Genomic DNA, 25,857 nt, shown 5'->3' on the forward strand with positions numbered 1-25,857 from the left:
TCATGTCCCACGAGCTTTTTCATCTTATTTTCTCCCTCTGTGCTGTTGAAAAGGGGAATGAGAGAGTGGCTGGGTGGGTGTCTGACAGCCAGCCAAGGTCAACCCACCACATTCCTCCCCCCTTTATTTTTTTTGGTGGAGCTATCAGTTCTTTGGAGGGTCAGCCAGTTTAGCAGTGCTGCTGGCAACCACTTGCCATGAAGGAGCACACGCAGGCCTTTAAAGAACAGGAGGGTGGCTGCTCCTTTTCACCCAGCCCGTAAGTTGCTACTCCCTGCCTGGGCTCCCCATGCTGTGGCTGCCTGCGAGGGCCCACAGCTTCTTCTTGTAATAGCTACTAGCGGCAGTCGCTCCTCTGTGTCTCTACTTTTTTGAAAGCAATCCCTGGAAGTATGTTGTCTCTCCTAAGCAGTTTAGTGAAAACTCCAATTTCAGGTGCTCCCTGCTTGCCTAACAGATTTATTAGCCCTCCGCAGGTCTGTCCTCACACCATCTCATAGTGAGTCATCCTGACCCTGAGATCGGTGAAAGCTATCATGCATTACAGCCCACAGGTTTTCCTTGGTGTGCTGCCTTTCTCTAGTCAGAGAATTACCTGCTGCCCCTGGGACAACAGCCTTATTGCTACTGAATTCCTTTTTTTAAAAACTACAACCAAACCACGTTAAAGGGGTCTATTTGCTTGAGGATACCATGCTATCCCCGCTACAGATGAGAGTAACAGGATGACAGGTATACCACCAGCCACCCTGCCTGCCATGGGCGGTCCTGCAGAGAAGACTCAAGAGAGGGAAAACACCCTTGCTGTGTTGAAAGGAAATCCCCCTTGACCTTTTTTTGGCAGGCAGAGGTTCCTGTAAGATCCCTGTAAGGATGGCTCAGATGGCGTGATGCTGCCCGGGCGTTGCTAGTGCAGCCGGGTACCTGGCCTGCCAGCTGTAACAGAGGCAGTAATGTTCACCTGACCCCAGATCTTCCCCTACCGCATAATGCATGAAGACTAATCTATGGTGCCAGTACTTTCTGTTAAGGGCAGCCTGGGGACTGCCCTCCAAACCGAGGAGGTTTGCCTTTTCTATTCCAAGCCAGCTGTCACGGTCTCGGGTGCAGCAAAGCTGTGACAGCTGTGCAGCAAAGCCAGAGCCCACGAGAGCCAGCAGACCCCAGCTGAACTTGTGAGTTTGGGTGAGCTGTGCCCACAGAGGCTGGCTTAAAGGCAGCCATGGGGCAGCCTGAGGCAGAGCCTGCAAGGCCACAGACTGCTCTGGAGGATCTTCTTTTGAAAAAGCATACCGTGATGTTTTCAACCAGTCATAGCAAACCGTGGTCCTTGCACGAGCAGTAATGGCAGAGCTGCACTTCTCCACACAGGACACGACACTCTGTCATCCGCCTCCTCCCTCCCTGCCCCAGATGTGGAGGGTTTTTATGGCACTGACTGCCCACTGCTGATAAAGCAATGCGTAAGGGAGTGTTATGAAAGGTGCTGAGAGAAAAGGCATGTAGAAACATCGCCTGCCTCTCCTGGAGGATCGCAGCAGGGGCTCTGGCTCCCTGTGAGATGGAGCTGCAACTGCACACGCAGCCGCCCGCCCGCTGGAGAAGCTCACACCTCCGGGGCTGGGCAGAAGGAGTGGCTGGATCCTAGTTTGACGTAGAGAGACTGTACAGCACCGGCACCTCGGTAAATTCCCTGATGTGTATCCTTACAGCACGGGCTGTTCCTGGCAAGGCAAGCAGAGACACTGATGCTCTCTGGAGACAGGGTCAAATCTAAGTTGGCTTTTCCTTCCTTTTTTTTTTGCACACACTTAATTGCTTCATTCCAGCATTACCCTGATGATAGCTTTCACTTTTTTTCAGGCTTTTATTTCAGCATCATAAAAGCCACAAAAGCCAAATAAATTAAGCCCCAGGGGAGGTCGGGCTCTCCCTGTAAGCAGGGGAGGCGTGGGTGCTGGCTGCATGCCCAGCACAGAGGAGAAAATGCAGGGCGAAGGAGAGGGGAGAACAGCCCAGCTTAGCCTCTGCCTTCTTCCTCCAAGGAAAGCTCACAGGAAGTTTACTCTGTTAAGTCACAGGATTTGGTTACAGGATTTCAAAGTGAGTTTCTCAGTAATGATCAAGTATTATTGGGTTTTTTTCAGAGAGAGAGAGAAGATTTCAGGTAGTCTGACAAGCCTGTTTTAATGCACACTTCTGACCAGTGCGGTGGTGTCTGAGCCCACAGATACCACCTTAATGATGGACCAGGTAATGTCTTATGGAGATAAGAAAGGGAGAGAAATCTGAGAGACTAGTGAGGAATTCATCATCTGGAGGCTTCCTGAGCCTGCTCCTCCTTCCCTGAGTCTTCCAGCCTCCCCATCTCCTCTCAGGGCCAGAAAGCCCCAGCTGACAAGTCCACTGGGTAAAGCCCAAAAGAGAAGAGAACTCCTGGCTGTTGCCTGGCAACTGCAGGTGTAGCATCCCACTCCCTTTAGGTAGCACGAGCAAAAAGACCTGTGGCTATCAAAAAGGGCAAGTTATTTTCTTCATGTTCTTTTTGTAAAGCTGCCTTAGTCCTATTGGCTACAAATCCTATTAGAGCATGGGTGTCCTAACTGGGATTTGAATGCCACAGTACCTTAATGTGGTGTAAAAAAGGTAACCTGTCCTGGTTTCGGCTGGGATAGGGTTAAATTTCTTCCTAGTGCTGTGTTTTGGATTTAGTATGAGGAGAATGTTGATAACACACTGATGTTTTCAGTTGTTGCTAAGTGCCCTCCTAGTCCAAGGACAGCTCCCGTGCCTACTGACTGAGCTAGGTACACAAGATGGGAGGGAACATAATCAGGACAGCCAGCCCAGCTGGCTAATGGGGTATTCCATACCATGTGACATCATGCTCAGTATATGAAGGGTAGGCGTGATCCAGGAAGTACCGATCGCTACTTGGTTATCGGTCAGCGCGGGTGGTGAGCAATTGCATTGTGCATCACTCATTTTGTATATTCTATCATTATTTATTATCATTATTCTCCCTTTTCTGTTCTATTAAACTGTCTTTATCTCAACCCACGAGTTTTTCTCACTCTTACCCTTCCGATTCTCTCCCCGTCCCGCTGGGGGTGGGGGGGAGTGAGTGAGTGGCTGCGTGGTATTTGGCTGCCTGCCAGGTTAAACCACGACATAACCCCACGTCCAAAGGCCCTTTAGTGTGAGAAGGCACTTGTTGGTAGGGAGAGAGCAAGTATGCACACAAACACAGGTATGAATCAAAAGTGACAGTATAGGTGGCCACGTCATACAGGTGGGTGCTCAACAGGAGGGGTGCAAGCAGAGAAACAAGGTCTGTCCTGCCATATGCCTAATGGCTTCTTGAAGACAGGTTTGTTAATCTCTGGTCTAAACCTCAGCATCACAAAACGCATCTGCAATGGCTGTGTTCAGCAGCTGGCCCCTAACCTTGCTTGCACCCTCCCAGAGATGTCCACCTTGCATCCATCCACCTCAGCGCTGACAGAGATCAGCCCTCCTTGCCACTATGTGGTGGCCAGGTGATCCAGGCCACGGCACCTCACCCCTCCGCCTCCCTGGCTCTGTATCACCGTCCCCGGTGATACGTCTTGGCTGCTGCAGCGACGGACCGAGACAGCGTGGCATGGACTGGGTCTGCATAAAGGGGAAAAGCAAACCATTAGCTCAGCAATGTCTCAGGCAGTGGCAGTGGCACTGCCCTGTGGCAGTGTTAGGTATGCTCCTGCACTTCCCTCACTCCCCTCACTGCTTGATTTAAATTTGATCAGTGAAGGGAACACCGACCATGCATACCCCTAACCTCTCCTTGGACAGAGTTTATTCCATGTCAGCACTGCGGTGTTATTCTTCTGTTTCAGTACCCATTCCTGCTCCAGAATTGCCATCATTTGATTTTCCATTTTAATTTTCTAATGCACATAGAGTGGGAGAAAGGAGCAGCAAAATGACCCTGCCAGTGATCTCTGCTGTCAGTCCATCTGAAATATTACCCGCAGTGCTTCCCCAGTGCTAGCTGGCTGCAGAGAGCCCCGGGGGGGAATGGGCTTAACGGTGTAATTAAGCAGCTCCTGAGGTGGCCAGCACTGCCGAAGCTCCCAGGAGCATAAATGCTCTCTATGCCTCTCTCACTCTCTGCAGTCACATGGAAGAGCTTCCCCCCCCCCCCCCGAAGGTTATTTGTAACATGACAAATGCCCTCCTGAATCAGATTAATGGGCCATCTCGGCCGCCCAGCATCTTAACTCTGGCAGTGCCAGCGGGAGATGCCATTTAAGGTGAGCATGTGAGCCTGGCTACCAGTGGCAGTCCTTGCCCCGCACTTTCCCCTTGTTCCCAGGCACTGTGTTTGGTCTGTTAGGGGATACATCCTTGCCCGGTCCCTTTGGTATTTATTTATGTACCTGTTGTTGACGAATTTTTCTAGCCCCTTTTTGGACCTGATGATCCTGTCTGTCCCCCTGAGCTCCTGAGGCAGTGAGTGCAAGCTGACTGCCTGCGGTGTAAAGAGGCACTTGCTTTCCCCTGTCTGGGACGGATGGCCCGTGAGGTTCAGCAGGTGCCCTCAAACTCTGGCTGTGCACGAGGTGGTGGATAACAGTTCTGCACCCAGCATCACGACTTTGTAAACCTTGGGTCACACCCCCCCACCCCAAGGCCTCTCCAAATGATGCTTTCTTTGCTTTTTCCAAGCAGTTGATAAGCTCTTTATATTCCATATGATGGGGAAGGTTGTTGGCTTGTTAGTGTTAGGAAGAGATTATGTAGCTAATGTGTGGGATGTGTAAATGCATTTTTAGGAGGTTAAAAATAGGATCCTGAAATGCTGATATTTTGCGTATTACCACTTTTTTTTTTTTTGTCTGTCTCCTTACTGAGGTTTCCATAAGTTGTCACATGTGATTATTTCTGGTTTAGTTCCATATTAATGTTGAGTAACGGTGCATTAGTCTGAAACTCTTCCTCTAATGAACTGGGCAGCAGAATGTGGATGTTTTAGACAGACTTTATTTTCCAGCTGTGTTTTGATCTGCTCAAATGAAACAAGAGCTTCTCCCTGTCCCTCTCTCACCCCACCTGTGCATCACGCGGTTGGGTGTAGGGTTTGCTTGTGGCTTATTTGAGGACAGGTACCAGCAGGCAAAATTATTTCGTAGTACAAGGCAAAATAGTTGTGGATCATCAGCTAGCTGGGATGTCTTGGGAACTGCAAGTCAGTATCTCAGTGGTTTCTTCTCCGCTTCTGTTTCTCCCTACAAAGCTACAGTCAGGGTTCCCTGGGAAGGAGGACGACCTTTCCTGGCACTTCCAGCAGTACACTGATAGTCAGCTTGAACCCTCGGTTTTTGTCTGGTTGCCCCTTCCTCCTGCCTTAACATCTTATACCTTTACACCACTTTCGCACCTATTCTGCAAAAGCCGGTACTTCTCTTCCTGCTTTTCTAAAACGCAGCTGCTGTTTAGTTACAACTGAGTTATTCCTGAGTGAGCCAGAGCCTGTGATGCACCGTGCCTGCAGATAGCTAGCGCAGAGACTCTGCCTGCCTGGGAAAGTCTCGGATCTAATCTCCCCTGCGGCACCCAGCCCTGAGCGGGGCGGGGGCTATGCGCGTCTTCCTTCCCTGGCTCACGGCAGAAGCTCTGTCTCCTCGCCCACGGAGTGAGCGTAGGACAACTGGCCTCCTAACTCACACCCCAAACCTTGTGTGCTACCATTTCTCCTCCGGTGTGATAAGCAGCATCCACACACCAGCTGTCTAATTAATCATTTGTAGGCACAAAGGTGAAGGTGGTGTCTTACAGTCAGAATGGAAAAGAGGAAAATGTTGCAGCTTTGCAGCGATAAACATTTATTGTTGAGTGAAGCTTTCTGAGGCAGTCATCAAAAGCTTTAGAAAATGTCCTCACTATCCAGGTATTTTCAGCAAAAGGCTTAAACTGGTGCCTGTAGGAATTCCTGCTTTTTTCTACCCTGGAACTGGACTCCCCTGTCAGTAAGTTTACCTGCTGGGGTTCCTTTTTGACCAACTGATGAATGCATAATACATTTATCATTGTTTTACACTGCCTCTGTTTTTGCTAGCTACTTCACTCTAATTTGGTAATCTTGCTCCCAATTTTGAACCAGAGTCCTTGTGCTAGAGCTAGTGAGCCCTTCAGTTAGCACCCGTAATTACTCCACTTCATCCTGCCTCATTTTAGATTTCTGTCATGTAGCTGTGGGTACCACTTACAGAGTGGGTCCCTAAGACCCATGGTGGTCAATGGAGAGGCCACTTAGAAGCAGATGCCTACACTGTAGACAGGTAAAAGCAAGCAAGAGGAACCCAGAGTCCAGAGAGAGGATTTTCTCCAATTCAGGCCAAGGTTATAGTTCCCTGAATGGGATTTTTGTCATTTGTACTGCCAGGAGAGGTGTTTGTAACAACTACAACCCCCTCACCCTACCATGCTAGCTGCCTCCTCTCTCATTTCAGTCAATGGTGATCTAGTTTAGCATGTAATTCCTGTGACCAAATGTGTAAATTTTGGGTTGAAATGAGTCATTTGCTTGACTCCACTGACCATATCTTCACTGCCTATAATGCACAGTGTAAAGCATTAAAGCATTGACAGACTGCATGGCCTGGACTCAGCAGTAAGAAGACCTAATGCAGCTTTTGCTTTTTGGTGGTATGTCTGGTGAATTCAAAGGTTGGCCCTGTACGCTTGTTAGACAGGGAAAGTAGTTATCATGAGCAAACTCGGGCAGTCCAAAGGGTAAAAAAAATCTGTAATTGTTTGTCAGGCAAAAGCAAATCTATATTCCTGCTGAGCTGACTTAGGCTCAAGTACTTATAGCTTGTTCCAGATTCAAGACAGGAATAGCTGAAAAATCACTTGGCATTTTGAGCATAGTGCTAACATTTCTCACCGAGTGGGAAGGAGGGGTGGAAAAGGAGAGGAGGGGAAGACAGGAAAGACTGACTGTGTCTCACACCTGAAAAAGAGAAACTCTGTTGACTCTAGTGGTTTGGTTAGGAACCCTTGCGTGGGGGTTTGAAACAAACCCCCTGAGAGCCTCTGTTTCCCCCATCGGCATGTTTGTTTCTCAGAGGGGTCTTGGTGTATGTAGGATAGAACCCTTTCAGAGGACATGAACCTGGAAGGTCTGTTTCAAATTTGCACCTACGCCTGACGGGGATGTAAGGGCCCAAATCACAGAGGGCCAGGGAAGGTGTAATCCAAGTAACCATGCTTGCCCCATGCTTGTAGATTGAGTGTTACTCAGAAGTGAGAGAGTAGGAGTAGGCAAGTCTTAGAGGAGGATGTAGGAAGGCAAGAATAAACCTTCTCTGAGGAAAGGGAGTGGAGAAAGATGACAGAGAGGAACATCGGGACTCTTTTTGTATTGACAATGCATTCACTACAATGACAAAAGCATCAGTGATGAAGCACGTTTCCCACCCTCCTCACGCAATGCACTCCTGGTGACCAGTGTATTTGTGGCCCTCATCAATGACAGCCATTAGCTCCATGCGCTGGATGCCGTGGGAGGACTGGCACCCTGCCAGTCACACAGGGCTCTCCTCCCAGCAAGAAACACCCATTCAGCTTCCATCATGCACATGGTGAGGGCTTGAAAAGAAAGATACCAGCAAAGCTCTTGAAACCAAGGCTGGAAGCAGATGTCATGGGTGACGTGAGTGCTTCTGAAGAGCTGTCTATAAATATATTGTGAAGGTCCACGAAGGCCCATGTATGACTAGGCAGCCTTGACGGTCAGTGCAGAGGCTCCCTAAGCTAAGCTCGGGACGGGAAGGTGAGCGCAGCCAGCAGCCCCCCGATGCTGGCTCCCATGAGGATTGAAGGCCTGGAGGATGCATAATTTTGGCAGCCTCTCCCACTTGCCCTGCTCAAAGGGAACAAGCCTGGAGGCTGTCTCACAGACCCGGAGCACCACCTTACCCTGGCAGTCTTGCCCACCCCAAACTGGGTAATGGTCGACTGGCAGGACTTGCATGGTGAGACACCCCAGGGCAGTAGCTCCACTTCTGGTCCCAGGGATGAGCTCCCAAAGGGTGACGTGGAGCACTGGCATCCACTCACAGCTGATGGCCTTGACTGTGCCCACTCACATCCAGAAGCTGGATGCTTGCTAGGCACTCCAAGGGTGACGGGGCCCCACGTGTCCCCAAGGCCTTGGTCAGACTCAGGCAGAGGAGTCCAAGCATGGTGGCTACTCGGGAGGAAATCCTGCCATCCTCATCCTTTGGGAAAAAAACAGCCCAGGACAACAGACATCAGGTGTCCTCCCAGGACCGCCGCAGGATGGGGCTCCCACCCTCAGCCCACAGCCCCTTGCGGGTCACACTGTCTGAACACGAGCAGGGAGGCAGATGGAGAAGCCAACTTCGTGGTGCCACTCAGGAGCTGCACCAGGAAAGACAGAAATAGAGTTTTTCTGGCATTAAGTCTTAAAAGGGAGATGATGTGTGTACAAACTGATGTGGGCAGTGACACTTTAACGGAAGACAGACGAAAGGACAGCACGGTACTTTCTAGAAGGGGTGGCAAGTGAGGGAGGCAGGGTTCGGTGGGCTTCTGAAAGTGCCAGACTGTTATGTGCAGTTGAATTGTTTAGCCCTGGAGGCTGGATTATAGATACTCTGAAATAAACACCTTGAACTTGGGTGGTAATGGGGACGTGAGACGCCTCAGGACCAAATGCTTTGATCAGCATATCCACACTTATTACACCGCATTAATTGCTAAGGTAGGCTGAGCCAGATGTCACACCAGCTTTCTCTTCATCAAAAGCAGCAGCAGCATGAAGTTTCCTATGTACCTCAGCACTCATTTCCTGCAGACCAGCTTTTATATTTCATGGTTCCCCTGCTCTCTTTTCCAGTTGCTTGAACAGCTCTGTTTAATTCAACCCTAGAAGAACGTGCATTTCTTTTGCAATATCGAGATCTATGCGCTCCCCACTTTCATGAAGTCCTGAGCTGAACGCTCCCAAGCTAGAAGTGATATAAAATGAAAAATATTGCACGTTTACAGAGACAATACCTTGCCTGCTTTTAAACTAATTAAGATCTTTGCTCACAGATAAGAAAAGGCTAACAGTGTTTATTGAGGTCTAATTATTTATTATTGAAAAAGAACAGATTTTGGACCAGAGTTTCCTTCAGCTAAGTGCCATCAAAGCAGATTAAAAAAAGGCACTTTCAAAGAGTTTACAGTTTATGCAGTCTGCAGCCAGGTTGGAGAAAAATAATCAGAGCAGACTTATAAACAAATCCACGGTTTTGTGTTAATGGAGTCAGAGTTTGTTCTTGAGTTGCGTAATAGTCTGCAGCACTATAAAACTGAAGGAAACATGCAGTAGCAAAACGTTGAGGACTTTATTGTGTACATTTACAAAGTAGTTTAGTCAAAAGCATATGGAGCCATTTAAAATGCCATTCAGCTAACACTGACTTGCCTACACTCTGCGTATATTTAGTGTTTATTGTAATTATAGGTTCACAGAGATGCATATACAAGTGTCTACTCTTAATGTAGGTGACTGTGTGATAGAGGCCTATTTTTATTATGGCCTTTGACTTACAATATTTCCTGAGTTGTGTATTTAAATTTGAACTTTTAAATATCAAAGTCTATGTTAATGAGAATCTTGTGTGTTTTATAAAGCCACAGAGCTGCAGACCTCAAACAGCTCCCAATTATTTCAAAATAGAAATAATTAATAGTAGCATTTGCTGTCTTACTTTCCAGCCAGCAGAAAACTTCCCAGAAATTATTTGATTAGGTATTTGCTGTGTTTGTGTTTTTGCATACTGTTGGGCTAAGAAAGAGGGAATCTTCAAGCTCACTTCCGAGTCTAAAACCTCGACTCTTGGTGTCTTGCCTGCATACAGGCATTGCATTTTGAACAAGCATGTATTTTAGGTATGCTAACTTGGTAAGATTTCTGACACAAAATTGTTTGCTTTCACAAGCATACGATGGAAGTGTTGGGTTTTTTTTTTTTAAGAGCAATTTTATAATCACAAAAGGGCAGTATGATCTTTTGCTCTGTGTCAGTCTCAGCAGCATTAGGGATTTCATTTGGGCTGATGATGGACTAGACTAATCTCACAAGTATCTCACCCTGCGCTTCGACCACAGCATCACAAGCAGGCTGTAGTCCATGTGACTGCAGCCGAGCGCTTGGAAGTGAGATGTGAGTATATCTTCAAGGTCCTGAAATCGGGAGGCAGATAAGAATGCATAATATATTGAAGTCTCAGGTTCTTGCATTGCTCAAGCACATGTTTTGAATGCATAGGACTGCTAATGCTGCAGAATGCTCCTTCTTTCAACTAAACTTGTTACAGCTCTCACATATGGCTATCAAAGCCATATGCCAGGGCTCATGATTTTAGGCAGATCAATAGAAGACTGATACACATAAAAGCTGTGGGGTTTTTTTTAATGTGCTTGGTTCCCAAGCCTCAGATGAGGTCTTACAGTCAGGATAATGATTGGAAAGCCTTCTAGAGCAAACCAGCAAGAAAAACTGAGGATGTGGGTGTTTACTCCATATCCTCAGGGCTTCAGAGCTCTGTCGCTGCTTCCTCTTAAAGTAGGGCAATAAATCCTCTCCAGAAAGTAGGTTTGTATGTCTCCTCCTTCCAGAAACTGTGCAAGGTTTAATCTTCTGCTCATAAAATACAGTTGAGGTTTTTGCCCCTTGTTTATTTTATATTAAACTGGTTTTTAACACAGAAATCCACAACTTCCCCCATCACCCCTCACGACTACCTTACAGGAACCTTCTTAGCCTCTTTTTTCTCTCAGGCTCAGTTAACTTGATGCTATAAGATAGCACAAGCTGAGCAGAAGAGCCTCCTCCCAGTGCTGAACAGCCATCTCACTGAGTAGGCAGGCTGCTCTGCTGGGATAAATGGGAAAATATATCTGAAACCTCTGCAGCTGAGGACTTGAGCCCTCTTGTGTCCCATATGCTGAGGAAGGCTCCTGTCACTGGGCTTATCACTAGAAAATAATGATGGACCCAAGTTGGTAGGTGGGCATGGGGCTGAGCCCCCACTTCAGGAAAGACGGGAAGGAAACCCCTTGCTTCCTTAGCACATCTACCTGCAGCGTGGCTGGGAGGGGTGGACAGTGCCTGGTCTCACCGCTTCCTTGGACCTCTTCTGTCCCAGGAATAGTGGTGTGAAATCACAGGCATCTTCCCAGAATGGGATTTACGTGGCTTTACTGCAACGGATTCTGGAGTTCATATTTGAAAGCTGAAGCCACCTTCAGTCTGCATTTATATCGTTTAGCTTTAGCCATAAGCTCAGTAGCAACTTCAACTAAAATCATACTGAATCCCGATTCTTTAATATTGCCAGAAGGCTAGAGAAGGTGGGAGTTCTGAGGAATGTGCAAAATTATCATTCTTATTTGCATTATGTTGTTTAACCATTATGTTTAAGCATTATATTATTTGATCAAAGTCATGCTCAGAATGACAATTCAGTCCTCTGGTGGGACTGGTATATGTTCAGCCAAATTAAAGAGAGTTTATTCTCAGACATGTCGCCCGCTAAAAGTGCTGGGTTTTATTCTAATGATTCTGTGTCACAAATGTGATTCTGCATTAAAATGCATTAAAGGCCAAAGGCAGTAGCAGTTATCTTGGCTAGACACACTCCACTGTGGTATTTCTATAATAAAGAGAGCCTATATGTCTGCATCCTGCATCCACCTTGCACTGCCACGTTCTAGACGTGCCTATCTGGAGCAGGTGTTGTGGACGTTAAATGTTCCCCGAGGCTTGCACCAGCTACCATACACTCAGTCACTAGCACTCTTCAAGGAGTCCTGACAAAGAGAGACCGCTGGGGAGGACACAGTGGATATCTAGGAAATCTCTAACGGGACTGAGAGAGATCAAGTCCTCAGTGCTTCTTTCGGTACAAGAACTAGGGAGCATCAAATAAAATTACCACGTGGAAGGTTGAAAACAAGGAAAAAGAGGTGGTTCTTCACAAACACGTACGTAGGCTGCCATAGGATGCTAAAATGTGTGTTGGCTTGAGTGGCTAGGCCGGTTGTGGAAGAGACTTTTACTCAGGGGAATTAAATACAAACCCACTATCTCTGGGTCAGGCAGATTCTCCGAGCCACAATTTTATATAAGGCATGAAGAATACCCACAGAAAGCAGCACTGCAAGCTTGCCGTGCTCCTACGCTCTTCTCCAGCCTTCCGTTTTTGGTCACCATGGGAAGCAGGATGCTGGGCTTAGGCGGACCTTTGCTCTGACACCGTATATCCATTTGTGTATTTCCGCTATTCCTTATTCTTTCTGTTCTCCTCTGGGTTGGCTTAGGAGATTGGTTATGCCAGTGCAAATCAGACTTTTCTCTCTCTACTTTGAGCCTCCTTTGGTGGGTCCTACACCCTGTGGAAGGTGGCCTCTTGTCCCTGCTTAGGGCACTGATTATGCATTGAAGAGGGCCAGGGTGGGGGTTTTGGTTGTTTTCTGGATAAACTACAGACCATAAGTGGGATTGGGATCATGGATTGTGGCTCCAGGTGTTTCCTTCTCTCAGAAGAGGCTGAGAGTTGCTCCACTCTCTGTGGGCACATCAATCTTTAGCGTGCCCCAGTGTCAATAGACTTGATAGAGGACGCCCTGACACCCTCTCTGGACCCGGCCAGAACTGTGGCTTTAGGGCAAGCCGCAGAGGGAGGCTTGGCCAGCCCGCCTTGAGGCAAAGCAGCTCTTCTTTGCTGCCTGCCATCGGCTTGCTCCTCCTGACTTCCCCTTCATTTAAGGGGGCTTTTAGGGATAACACCTGTATTGGGGCATTGAATAGAGAGTTTTATTCTCTATATCTAGTTTTTATATACCTTTTTTATACCAACCATGTAAAATTTAGGTTTTGCAAAACATAGGCTGTTCACGGCTAAACTCTTTTGGCTACTGAATTTTGGCAGCCCACAGACCTTCATAGCAGATTTTCTAGCAACCCTATTGCCAAAACCAGCCAAGTGCCTTGAAGTGCGCGTTTTCTATGCCAAAAAAACCAAAAGACAAACCGTACTACAACACTCTGTATAGGTAATGGGTACAAATGGTATTTTAAAAAAGACTGGGCTAATTGCAGCTCAGTCTTTCGTTGCTTATTGTTTATGTCAGCTCCGGGGAGACTTTATTCTGTTGCGAATAAGGGGTTTCTAACGATCATACCTGCAAGGCAGGTGATGATCCTCTTTTGTAGTGCTGCGCCAGAGGGCACTGGCAGCAGCCAGGGGCTCTGTAGTAACTCCCCCGGTGCTTAAGCCAGTCTGGCCGTGGTCCAGGTCCCCAGATCCAGCCCTTACAGTGCCAATAAGCAGAGTCCCTCCCGGTGGTCACTGGGCAGCACACGCCTAAGACATCAGAGAAGACTCCGGTCCGCACTACTGCTGATACGATTTTGTAACATCAAACATCATTACTGGGCTGGATCCTGGCTAGTCTAAAATGGCGTTGCATCCCTGTGTTGCCTGAACATTACAGCTGCCCCCAGCAGCGGCCCCGAGCCGTTAATGCTCCGCCAAGGAGCAGCGTATTCAACATGGCCGGCGTGGCAGGCCGAGGCACAGCGCTCAGCACGCTCCCTCCAGACCGCCCTCAGAGGGGTGCCCTGGGCTTGCAGTTTCAGGGGCTTCATGGCAGCCGGCTGCCTCACGGAGGGCCGCACCGGTTCCCGGGGAGCGGCGGTCCCCGTGCTGCCGGTGTAACGCAGTGACGAGCGACTGCGCCAGCCACGTGCCTGGGCCACCAGGCTGAGGGCCTCCATGGCCTGCTGCCCCGGGGCCGACCCGCACGACCCTCAGGGGGTACGGCCTCCTCCCCGCCTCCCCAAGGGCCAGCCAGCTTCTCAACATGCAAAAAAATAGTAAAAATAGACCTCTCCCTCCCCACCACCTCTTTTTTTTTTATAAAGCAGGTTGAGGGACAAGGCTGTTAAAAGGAAAATAAAACCAGCTTCCTCAGTATTTATTTATTCTAGGATTTTTTATTTTATCAAAGGGCTCTAGAAATCAAATTACGTTGCTGGAGCTCGGTTCCCTCGGGCCAGCCTGGCAGGGACCGCTGCTGGCCGTAGCCCGGGTTTGCTCCCATCTCTGTGCAGGGGCTGGAGGGGTGCAGAGCTTTTTCTGTGAACCCTTTTTAAAGAAGCATTATATGGGGTAAATGGGATTTTGTCCGTTTCTCCCAACCCCTCATCCTAATTAAATGGAAAAAAAATCCCACACTTGAAATGCTCCCCAGAGCTATAGTCTGAAGCAGCGCTTAGGCACAGTCAGACAGACTCGGTGTGGTGATCAGGGACCCAAAATAGCCGTAATTACCACGTCCCGTCTTGGACCAGCAGCAGCATCGCAGCTATTTCAAGGATCTGCTTCCTGCAGGTGCTGGTCAGCCCCTGCTGAGGGGAGTCTGCCCTGTGCCAGCTAGTTTTCTCTCTCTCTGTTTTAAAAAATTTATTTCATTTGTTTATTAGTAGCATTTAAAAAGAGTAATGTCTTTTGATCTTTTGATCTAGGTGATATCCTATCTGAAACTGGCGTGGATGCTTTCCTCCATTGAGCGACCTCAGAGAAACTGGGTTACAAACACAGAAGGTACTAGTCAGGGAGACTCGTTCTCTAATTCAGTGTCCAAATTCAACTTTAACTAAGAATCCCATTAAAGCCAGAATATTTTATTACCGCTATATAAATCCCAATACTTATATTTGGAACCTTAAAAGATTTTTCTGTATAGTTAGCCAAATAAATTTCCCAGGACTGTTGAAAGTTGCAGGGAAGATTTAGTGCTTGCTCCTTCTAGGAAGAAGGTGGAAGAGAGAATTACTGGGAAGCAGCAAGAGAGAAGAGCCATCCTGGCCTGACCGAATGGAGACCCTCTCTCTCCAAGTGGTGGAAAACTTGCAGAGGAACGCAACCAGGACGCCGCGCACAGTGTTATTTGTAATCTGTTCTCATATGTCATTAGGATATTTTCAATCTTGCTGCCTGGAGGCATTTTAACAGCAGCTTACCCACCACCCACAAAATCCATTAGTTTAAACAATAAAAATGGGCCGTTTGGCCACACAGCAATGGCCGTAAAATTGCTTTGGTAAGTGCAGATATAATGAGGATGGAGACTTTGGAGCTGTGCAAGGATCATGATAGACCTAATGGAAAATACAGCCGCTGCAAGTTGTTCTCCGTAAAGGCAACACCAGCCCTCGGTTTGCTTTTCCTAGACCACCCCGTAGCTGGACAACCAAATTTAGCAAGAGGCAGGTACTGAATGCAGAGCATGGCACATATACGCATGTTTTTTAGGATGGCTCTGCTGGCATGTGCCTGATAAAGTCTGAAGCTTCACCTCACATCTGGTACTCATTACTCTGAGTGGGTCTGTGAAAACCAACCAAGAGCAGGACCACCAGCACCTTCAAAAGCCAGCAGGTGTGCAAGCGCCCGAGGAGGTTGGGGCTGGCCCTCATCCCTGCCCGGCACCGCTCCCCCTCGCCGGTGACCACCCTCACCAGCTCTGCTGATGGACCCGCAGTGTAAGCACTCCCTAACCCCATTCTGTCAAAACGACTCAGGCTAGAAAACTTTTCCCATTAAATGTATCAACCCAACAGCCAGGGATATTTTTATTTCATTTATTTTCCTCCCCCAAGAGTAATTTCCTCGAGGCTGGGGAGTGGAATTTTGTTTCCAGCCCATAGGTGCACGCAACCGCCCCGTTCAGTTTATTGCTGAAGTGGATGATGCCCAATCAATCCCGCACTTGGAAGCGAGGTGCTTAGCTACCGTCCTCTGTCAGCTTTTCTATTTTATGAGCCTGTCAAAATGTTTTTATTCACTCCTAATATAATCTTTCCACAATAAGGAGCTTGCATGGCTAGAGATGGGCAGGAGGCTGCCGCTATTACCTGGGAACTGTGATGAATTGCTAGGCAGCTTTCAGGGTTGCAGCAGCCGTGCGAGTGTTCGCCTTCCAGTTTCAGGAACTTTGTTCACCCCCTGTGCTTTACGTGCATGTCACGGTGTGCAGTTACTGCCTCTCTTTCAGGGGTGTGCCTCTGTGGAGGGAATCGTAAAAACTGATCACTTAATCAGTGCATAAAACTGCGTGATTAATTAACAGTTGGTCCACGAGTAGCAAGAGCAACACCGGTGTCTCACCAGACAAATAACCCCACACCACAAAGCTTGACCATCTGGGAATTACTGTCTAAAGTAATTGCATTTTTCTATAACTGGGATTGCATGGGATTATGGTATTATAAATGGGATTTGCTCTAAAGGCCGGTGGCCCTCTGTATCTTATGGATTACTCCAGTTTCTCCTAACAGGAATTTTGATAATGCTCCTTTAATGAGACTGCACTAAATTGAATTATGTCCTGCCTTCCTCCCGAAGTCGGATCTTTATCTACGATACTGGACATGCACACAGAAGAAAGTCTTATGCATTCCTTTCTAGGGGGTATGCGTGACCTATGTAACAAGACATACACAAACAGACAGAGCCTAACCCTAAATATTTGTGAAACAAAACATTTTTGGTTCTTGTGGAGCCATTTTGGGCCTGAAGGCCTCCGCTCGCCACCACCCATCTCTTCTGGCCTGAACAGTCCAGCTTTAAAGCCAAAGATGGTAAATCCTCCGGGGATGTTCTGCAAAAAATTCTTTATAAAACATTGGTACTCCAGGGCCTGCAAATAACACCAACCATTTCCAGGGCTCTGATTCCTTGCGCTGAATTCCTTGATATAGTGGGAATGGGAGAGCAAAGGGAATAAACACCCGATTGGTGACAGGCAACGGAAATCTCCGCAGTTTTTCCTGCTACTGGTTCACAGTAGCAGGTGCCTCTTCATCACCCTGCGTCCTGGCAGGTGCCTTGTGAAACAACCTGCCCCAGCTGTCCCCTCGTTGAACGAACATACCTCCTGGTCAGCCGGCCAGCTTGGCTGTGTCCCAGGCCAGCACGCAAATCGGCTCAACAGGTGAAGTTTTGTGGAAAGTCATGGATGGGAAGGAGGGACGAGTCAGTGCAACAGGGTGGAAACTGTAGTCTTGTCTTGGTTGAGGTCTGGAGTGACTCACATACTCACCCGAGCTGTGCAGCCCTGCTGCAGCCACGCTTTGTCTTGCTGTGGAGACAAATGCCGCAGGCTATGCTGGAGAAGAGGCTGCCGTGGCTTGCAGATAAGATGAGTCAACAAGCAGCTTTCCCTGGATACCTATCTTGCCATCTTTATTCTGCTCCTAGCTCTCCTTCCTCAGTCCTTCTTTATTTAATCTGTTTGCTACAGAGAAACAGTAATTAGCTTTCTTCTTCATGCAACAAGCACTGCCAGCTTTACTTCCTAACCCAATTTTTAGCTCCATCAACTGATCTCCAAGCTTAACCTGAGGAGTCCTTGCTATGAGCTGGGTACAGAGCCCGCCTTGAAGATCACTGGGTCGGCTCACCCGCCACAGTCTCGCCTCTCTCGGCAGGTGAGCCCTGTGGCGTGGGTTCCTGCGCTCGTCCTGCGCTGCAGGCGTGCCTGGAGGGCCAGGGGCTGAAGGAAGCTCTCAGCCAGCAATGGGCAGAAGGTGCCGGGCTGGGGTTTATGTGCCACAGCTCACCAACGGCTTCGCCCCTTTCCTGCAGCTTTCGGGAAAAAATTACTGCTGGTGCTGTTCTACCCTTCCTGTGCACCCGCTGCCATGCTGCAGTGCCGGGCTGGATGGTCTTGCAGCCTGGGAGGCTCCTCCTTGCGTTCACCGACGAGGCACGTTGCAGGGCATTGATCTCGCCGGGAAGCCGACAGCACGACGTGCTGAGCCCCGGCAGCAGCGGCGGCGAGAGAAGAGCTTGCCGGCAAGTCGCTCCTGGGCACGGGCACGAGGCAGGAGGTTAGTCATTCACGCTGTGCTCCTCTGCACGAGTGAGGGCGGCTGGTCGGCGCAGAAACACACCACTACAACGGGGCTCCTCCAGGAATGTATTTATTTACATTAAAACACTATTATACAAACAGAAAGAAAGGAAAAGAAAAAGAGACGATGTCTTAGAGGGGCAGGTGTGCCAAAGTCAGCATGCCTTGCTCCCACCCCGTCTCGCTGCTGCCTTCCTTCCGCTCTGGTCCGACTGCAAGTGCCGTGATCCTTGTAAGAAAATCCCTTCCCAACCCTCTCGCAGTGTGAACATCCATGTTTTCTGTTTAAGTGGCTTTTGGAAATCTTTGTTTTCTGCCTCCAAAGAAAACTCTTGCCCAAACGTTTTTTTCTTAATTTATTTATGTAACACAGTGTAGAAAGCTATCAATTCATAAGCAATGGTTCTGTACAATCATCCTGCAGAGGATCCCCGTTAATTTTCGACCAGCAGGCACTTTTCCCCCCCAGAAGTGCTCACAATTAACAGGGATTCTTTTTAATATTTTTTTAAGATCAAAAAGATACATGGAAAAGAAAATAAAGTTTACCTTTCAATGCCTAAAGTGTGCACATAAAACAGGCACAAAAAAACGAATGTGTATTCCCATGATTTCTACGTCACTAATACAGCAGGAGCAACAATCTGTACAATAAAATGCAGCTGCAGAGGAAAAGAATTTCAATAACTCATCTGGAATACTTTTTAAAAAATGTTGTTTTACTTTAAAATGCATAGTGATCAGAAAAAAATGCTCAGCAAAGAGAAGCAGCTAAACCCCACAGACACAGAAAGCATCCCCCATCAATTCTTAAAGCATATTTCAATTAGGACTTAATTTTTGTCACAAATCACAAGAATAATATACAACTGGCTAAGGAGCTACGTGATAAATAATTGGGAAAGAGAATCTATCCATGCACTAGTTAAATACAGCTAACCTCTTTACAGTACACAAAAAACATTCATTAATAATGTAGTGTAAAGACTGAAATGTAAAGAGAAAGAGAGAGAAAATACATTACTGATTTTATTAATTCAAGTTCAGGCATCTACTTGTGTTACAGCACAGCTGTCGAAAGGCGAGAATGAGTAAATAATAAAACAGAGTGTTTTTCTTTCTTTCCACATTATTCTATAACTGAACACCGATGGGCAGTGAAGCAATCATTCTGCTGTCCAACTCATGAGGCTGCTGTGGTGTCCTAGTTCTGCATCTGTTCAAAGAACTTGTAGGTGGGATTTTCATAGCCATTTTGCTGCATCTTGGAAAGGTGGCGCTCCTCTGGTGTCACTGCGGCATCCACCTGTCGTGAGAAGAGACAACCAGGGTCAGATTCTTGCTTAATTCACAGCATACCCCACGCTTCCCCACTTTATGGCCATCCAACATACTTTGTACCCTCCCATTGTGCATTCAGGCAGAAAGCATCCCCTGAAACACAAGACAGGGTTTAAAGCTGAGGACAGGTTTATTCCCCTCCCTCTCCCACCCCCATTTTTTTTTTTTTAACATGCGGGCTAGAAAGTAAGTTAGGTCCCAAGCTCAGTCCAAATCTAATAAAAAAGTCTAAAAGAAATGTGGCTGTGAAGTGATAGAGATACTTCTCCACTAAACAGAGTACTAAACCTAGGACCTGGAGGCTCTCACGTTGTCTGAAGAGACAACCGTCTCTGAAAACTCTTCTCTCCATGTTACGCAGCACTGTGAGTGGCCTCACAAACAACATCAATAGACAGCACTGCATCCAGCAATAAACGAGAAGCCAGCAGACAGCTTTAAAGAGCACCTTGCAAGAGATGGCCCTTCCAGCTTGGACAGTGATAGTTCACTTTTTGGATAGAGTAACATGCAGGAGAAGATAAGGCAACAGGAACAATTCTGCAACTTATTTTTTTGCTGCAGGACTTCAAAAGCAGCTCACCAAACTCAGCAGTACCAGCTTTGGTTTTTGTTGTCTGGATCAGGAAGCATGCAACTCCACAAACAAAAAAAGGGGATATATTTTGCATTCCCCTGCTAGCCCCCCATTATTAGTTCCCCCCCCCCCAGGATATATACCAGTATCTGTACTTGAGATCACCTGGATCTCAAAAGAAAAGCAAAAGCTCACTAAGAAGCTGAAGGAAGTAGCTTGAGGCTGCCTTCTGTCTATATTGTGCTCTCAGATCTGCTGCAGATGCTGTGGTCTCAAGACCAAGAAAAATTAATTGGAAAAAAAAAAATGAGGGTAGCAAGGAAATGCCAGAGTAGCCAGGCACAAGGTGAGCAAAAAATCCCTTTTCCTCATGGAAACAGAACTTCTCTGGCTCCAAGATCGAGTTTGGTTCAGTTTAGTGACAAAAAGCTTGACATATCTGCACTGGTTTAAGTGCTTCTACTTAACAAAAATTGACCTTTCTCGATTACTTGGAAGACAGGCACAAAGACAGGTCAGTCAAGACTTCTCCACTGAATACCTGCTGCTCCACAAATTATTTTCTTCCTTCACTGAACATTACAGTAATATAAAACTCCATCAAATTAAGAGTGGGTGAGAACAGTCTCTAAATGTTAATTAGGTATTTTACCTCTGCTGCATGAGCTCAATAGCTGTTGTGTATTCAAAACCTACTGTATCATGGCTATCTTGCTAACCACCTATGAAAACAGAACTAAGAAAGCCTGCTTGTCAGCTATTTCATTTGCTATCTGATATCTCTAGTGTTTGACAGCTCTTAAAAGATAAGGTAAAAAGTGAATTTTACATTGTCAAAAATTTTAAATCAGGAAGGTGCTTACGACTCTACACTGAAGTATTAGGTATGAACATTTTCCTGTGCATTCCTGTAAGTAGTAACCTTTAGGAAAAACAGCCATTTACTTTTAGCATAAAAATAGCCTTTTGGATAATGGAAAGTGTATTCTCTCAAGAAGCCTTACGTAGCAGGCTAACTTACTCTAACCTTTTAATAAAAAAGCAAAGGAGAAGTACTTATGTCTGATACTCATTTTAAATCTACTCTACAATACTGGAAATAACTCAGCTTAGTGAGGACAGACGATGACCTTCGGTAAGTTGTTACCTGATACCCTGGAGAAAGGCTGAAGGTATGTTCTTCCATGCTTGGGACAAATGCAGGCTGCTCAGCTTAATTTTGCAGCCTTTCTTTTACTGCGGTAGATTATACCACAGGATCACCTTTCCCACAGTACCACCAGAAAATGGCTCCTCTCAGAACCATCTTCTATCTTGATGTTCTTTTATTTGTTACTTAAGAGAAGAAATGGTTCTGTGTGTGGCACATGTATTGGACTGCTTAGATGAATTGCTAACCCCAAATCTGATCCGTTTTCATATCTGTGCAGCTTCTAAATCTCATCCATGTTCCAACTCTCAGACTTCATTTTCAATCAACACTGTATCTTCCATCAAATCTCTTCTTACACAATAATCACACATTTTTGTGAAATACCCAACTTTAAGTGTCACATACAGCTTTTGCTAGCAAGCTATTGTGAAATTCTCTATGGCTGGGAGTCCTGAGCATTCCAGCAAGCCCTTGACTCCTGCCGGCAGGGAACAGGATGCCAGGCAGAAAGGATCACTGGGCTGAGCTGACACGGTGCTCCCTGTATTTCTGATTCTGCAATATAACTTGGCCTTTTTTGCTGTTAAAATACTGCCATTCAAAGGCAGGCTTTCTTTTTTTTTTTTTTAAAGTTGGATTTGCATGGAGTAATCCTCTTATGCAATAAACCCAAAATACATCTGTTTCTTCACCTCCTGTGACACGCTCTCAGGCAGCGAGATCCTGTTGCTCTTGCTTTAAGCTGCTCTTTCCAGATTTCCCTTGTTTTAGAAATTAGAGGGGAAAACCATAGTGTTTTTCTTTCCCTGCCCCACTCCCTCTCCAAAAGTGACAAAAGAAACTTTTTCTTTTCTACTGAAGGATGCAAGCTTCCCCTGGCCAGCCCACGCGAGTGGTGAGAGCTCAGCTTGGCTATCAAAAATCGTTTCGATCCATCAAGGACAGGAGGACCCCTGGGAATTTCACAGCCTCTCTCCTCTTCAACCTCTACACCCAAATCCCCAAGACGTTTCTGTACAACAACACGCTCAGCAGCCAGCGTACAACTGTGCACTCGCATCTGAAAGACTCGTCCGTGCCTGCTGCTCAAGTCTCACCTACGCCCAGCGGAGAGGGCAGTGGTGGGGCTGGCTGAGAGGCAGTGAGAGGGCGGCCACAACTCACAGCAAACATCTCCGCAAGTACCTCCAGGGGCTGGGTTGCTTCCTGCTGCTTTACCTGTCCTTTCTCCAGGGGTTGCCAGCTTCTCCCTCCACAAGGATACAACATCTATATCCATATGTAGTGAATCAACTTCTGGCAATACCTTGATGCTATTGCTGTTCGGCAGAGCAACTTGTTTTCGATGTATCATCAATATAACAGCACTAGGGCCTAACAAATCCATTCTGTATAGCTTTTGTACAAACATATAAAAAGATCTAATCCCTGCCCTGAGGACCATGCAAATTTAACAGCGTTAACTATTTCCGTTGTGATAATGTCACTGCATGCCGTCTGCTGTTGCTGCTAAAGTTGTCACTAATATGGCTGCGAAGGGAAGAAAAGAACAAAGCAAGGAAAATGGCAAATGTCCCTGTAGCCTTTTCAGCACTTACAGAAAATAAGAATACAAAGCAAGCGCAAAGGGAAAAGTCACCCTTCCTTTCATTCTTGGATGGGCTGCTGTAGCATCAAGTCAGCCCTGGTTCTTGTGCACAATAACACTACGCTACAGGAGTATCTGGTGCTTCTCCAAATCAAGAAGTGACAGCCTCACAATTAAACCCATGAACAGCTCTAAAAGATTCTCTTTTAGCATGAAATTAAGGCATAATATGAAGCTCTGGGGTTAAAAGGTCAGGGGTCTCTGTGTACCACGCCTGAGAGCATCTTCCTTTCTAGGAGGCTCCCGCCACTAGGCTGGGATGCAAAGGAGGGGTATGCCAGAACCTGTGCTGTATTTCTTCATATCTAAGCTCCAAACAACTCTGTATTGAACTCTGTCACCTGTTCTAGCTTAAGCCTCCCACTCAGTACTTCTTATTCAGGACTAGAAGATGTGTTAAGCACACAGCATAACGTGCTTGCAGGAAAGAAACAGGGTAAGACAACAACATAAATAAAAAAGAATCAAAGACAGTGCAAGGCAGAAGAGACTAAAGAATTGACGAGAAACTAGAGAAACTTGGAAGAAAATCAGGGAGGAGAAAGATTACAAAAAAACATGAGGAAGGATGGTAAAATCAGACTGAATTTTTAATACCCTGGCACAATATTCCGCATTAAAAAGCCTCATTTTGATAAAACTAGTTTACAGTGAAAGTCCAATAACCTCTGAAATATGGCATTTATAGATGAAAGGGATTTATTGAGGCTCCTGCTTGCAGTCTTAGTAAATTTTTATTTTTTTAATTTCCCCTTCAGCCTTTGGTAGACTAGCATCTCTCTTTCCTGTAGCTGCCTGCTGCAGGGTAATCCATCTCACCGCCAACCTATGTGCACTATCACTCATCCTGAATGTCTTTTCTTCTACTCACTTTTACCCATTTTGACTCAGCCAAACTGTTCCTCTCGTTTCTTACAACCTCTGTCCTAGGTATTGCTCTGCCAAACGACATGCCCTGAACCCGATTATCTCCTTGTCAGTAAATCCCTAAAGCCCTTTACCATTTTAAGAAGCTTTTTGCACCCAGTATGGAGGTGGCAGAAGTTCAACACAGCATGTAAGAGGCATGGGTACTCTGGTGCTGCTGAGAAGCAGCCTAGACACTTCTCTTCTTTATGACGCAATGTCTCTTGAGAAAACAGCACGGGCAGGTAGATAATCTCTTTTGAGTCTGTTTGTCCATCTATCCCCTTCTACTCCAGCCTATGGATCTTTCACACAGAAAATCCTAACGTGGAGTCAGGAAGATGGTAATGCTGCAGAAAAATTCACCGGCTGCCTCTACACACGAGGCAGATCAAAAGCCCAGACAGGAGGTGCTAGCAGACCTCAGAGACGCACTGAACACAACATTGTTGTTTAAACGATGGTAAATGGATGCTGCCTAACATACACCTGCAGATCAGACTTTGAGAGATGGACTTTGGAGAGTACTACAGCAACTGTAATGGCTTCTTTGCTACTGCTGTGAGCCCTCCTGTTGTCACCTCTCCCCACATGCTCCTGCTGGAGGTGCTGCCTCTGTAACAGAAAGCAAATGAGCTTCAAAGCGGACATCCTGAAAGTGGAGTTGAGACAGTCGGCTGTAGTCTGGAGCACAGTAGAGGTGAGAACCTCTCTTTTGCCACCTGCTTTCATGGAGGAAGTTACCTCCTGCAGGCAGCTGGGGTGGCTGCACCAGCAAAAAACACCTTCAAAACATTTGCTGGAGCTCCTGTGTGCACATATAATAAGTTATTTTCAATCACTCGATCATTTACTTACTTAACTGTAGCAGTCCTGCTCCTGAAGAGGCTAAACCACTTCGAAACATTTATATTCTCAGATTGGAAGAAAATTATTATAACACTTTTTCTAAACAGGACAAGCATATTCCTCTTCAGAGCTTCAAAAAAAAGGCTAACAGGATTTTTAATAACATCTTTTGTTAAAGAAATAGTAAAATGAGAAAAAGTACTACAGTCCGAGTTGACTTTTTGGAAGATAAGAATACAGGGGGAACAGAACCTGTTTCGTAACCTTGCATCCATTATCACAGAGTTAAATTCTCACAGTAACTTCTGACATTCAACAAACAGGTTGCAAGATTTTTTAAAATATACTCAGCCAACCTAGAGCTGATATACAGTTATTTTTACATCAAGTGATTTTGCTTTTTCATGCTTTTTGTGCACAGCACATTAAAGGTACACTGTTGCTAAATAAATTAATCCTCTTTAGAATGGAACAGCTTGATTTTGAAGACATTTTAATAATAAACATCAACTGTATATGGATCTTTGGGTGGGTTTTTTTTTCCCCAAAATAAGTGCTACAAAATTTTCACCAACCTAGGACAAAAATAGATGTTAAGCCTTTCTTGCAGGCGAGAAGCTCAGACAGTGAAGCTATGCAGTCTGCCAAAACCACAAAGCAAGTCTGGCAGAATAAGGAATCCTGCCTGCCAATGCCAGACACAATGCGGCAAATCTACAAGGCGACACCATCTACAGTGTGGGACTATAAATCGACTATTATTCTTGGTAGATCCGCATGCTATAGCTTTATGGTTTTATCTGTAAAATTTTTTATTCCTTAAGTGATGCTGTCATTTTGACATTAATTACTTGTTCAGCTTCTGCATGTTACTTCTAGTTCAACATTTCCAAGGTCACTGTCACTGAAGAAAGCTCGTAGGAATCCAGGATTACCTTTGCCATGTCATTCCATCAGGTGAAGCCTGTCTGAAATTGCAGGACGGTCCTGCAATAACGGTATGTCCACATTCAATGTCTGATTCGGGGCTTTGGCCTAGCAAGTCTCCTGACCTATTCTGTTGTTGATAAATTCAGCCAAAGGAGGGTCTCGGGTTGCACAACTGTTGGCAGCAGCTATCAACTCAGTGGTTTAAAACTAAAACCTGTTTCAATTTTCTACAAAATGGGCTGGAAGCTTTCCTATGGAAAGTTAAAGCTGAGATTCTTACTTTTTCTGCCTCTTGGTCCAACATTCTGCACGGCTTGCTGTCTGCTCAGATCTCACCCCGAACAGTTGATGCTTTCCTGACCACGGAAGGTTTCAAACCACATGGGCAACCACAGCCCATGTACATAAGGACGCACAAGCACAGGCTTAAGACAAAGGCTTACTCAAATATTTTTAAGACCCTTCATT

The 25,857-nt window shown here is 46.4% G+C and overlaps 1 protein-coding gene across 11 annotated transcripts in view; it reads right to left on the bottom strand.

Moving 5' to 3' along the window:
- Positions 1-18,039: 18,039 nt before the first annotated feature.
- The window catches only part of APP (amyloid beta precursor protein), a 234,602-nt gene continuing 226,784 nt past the window's right edge, over positions 18,040-25,857 (bottom strand). For all 11 annotated transcript variants that reach the window (XM_075170881.1, XM_075170872.1, XM_075170836.1 and 8 more), the window contains one exon: positions 18,040-19,291. In XM_075170881.1, coding sequence (XP_075026982.1) covers positions 19,190-19,291 — 102 coding nt within the window. In that variant the 3' untranslated portion in view covers positions 18,040-19,189. The remainder of the gene's footprint in view (positions 19,292-25,857) is intronic.

Source organism: Calonectris borealis, chromosome 1 (genome assembly GCF_964195595.1).
Source record: "Calonectris borealis chromosome 1, bCalBor7.hap1.2, whole genome shotgun sequence".
NCBI classification, from domain to species: Eukaryota; Metazoa; Chordata; class Aves; order Procellariiformes; family Procellariidae; genus Calonectris; species Calonectris borealis.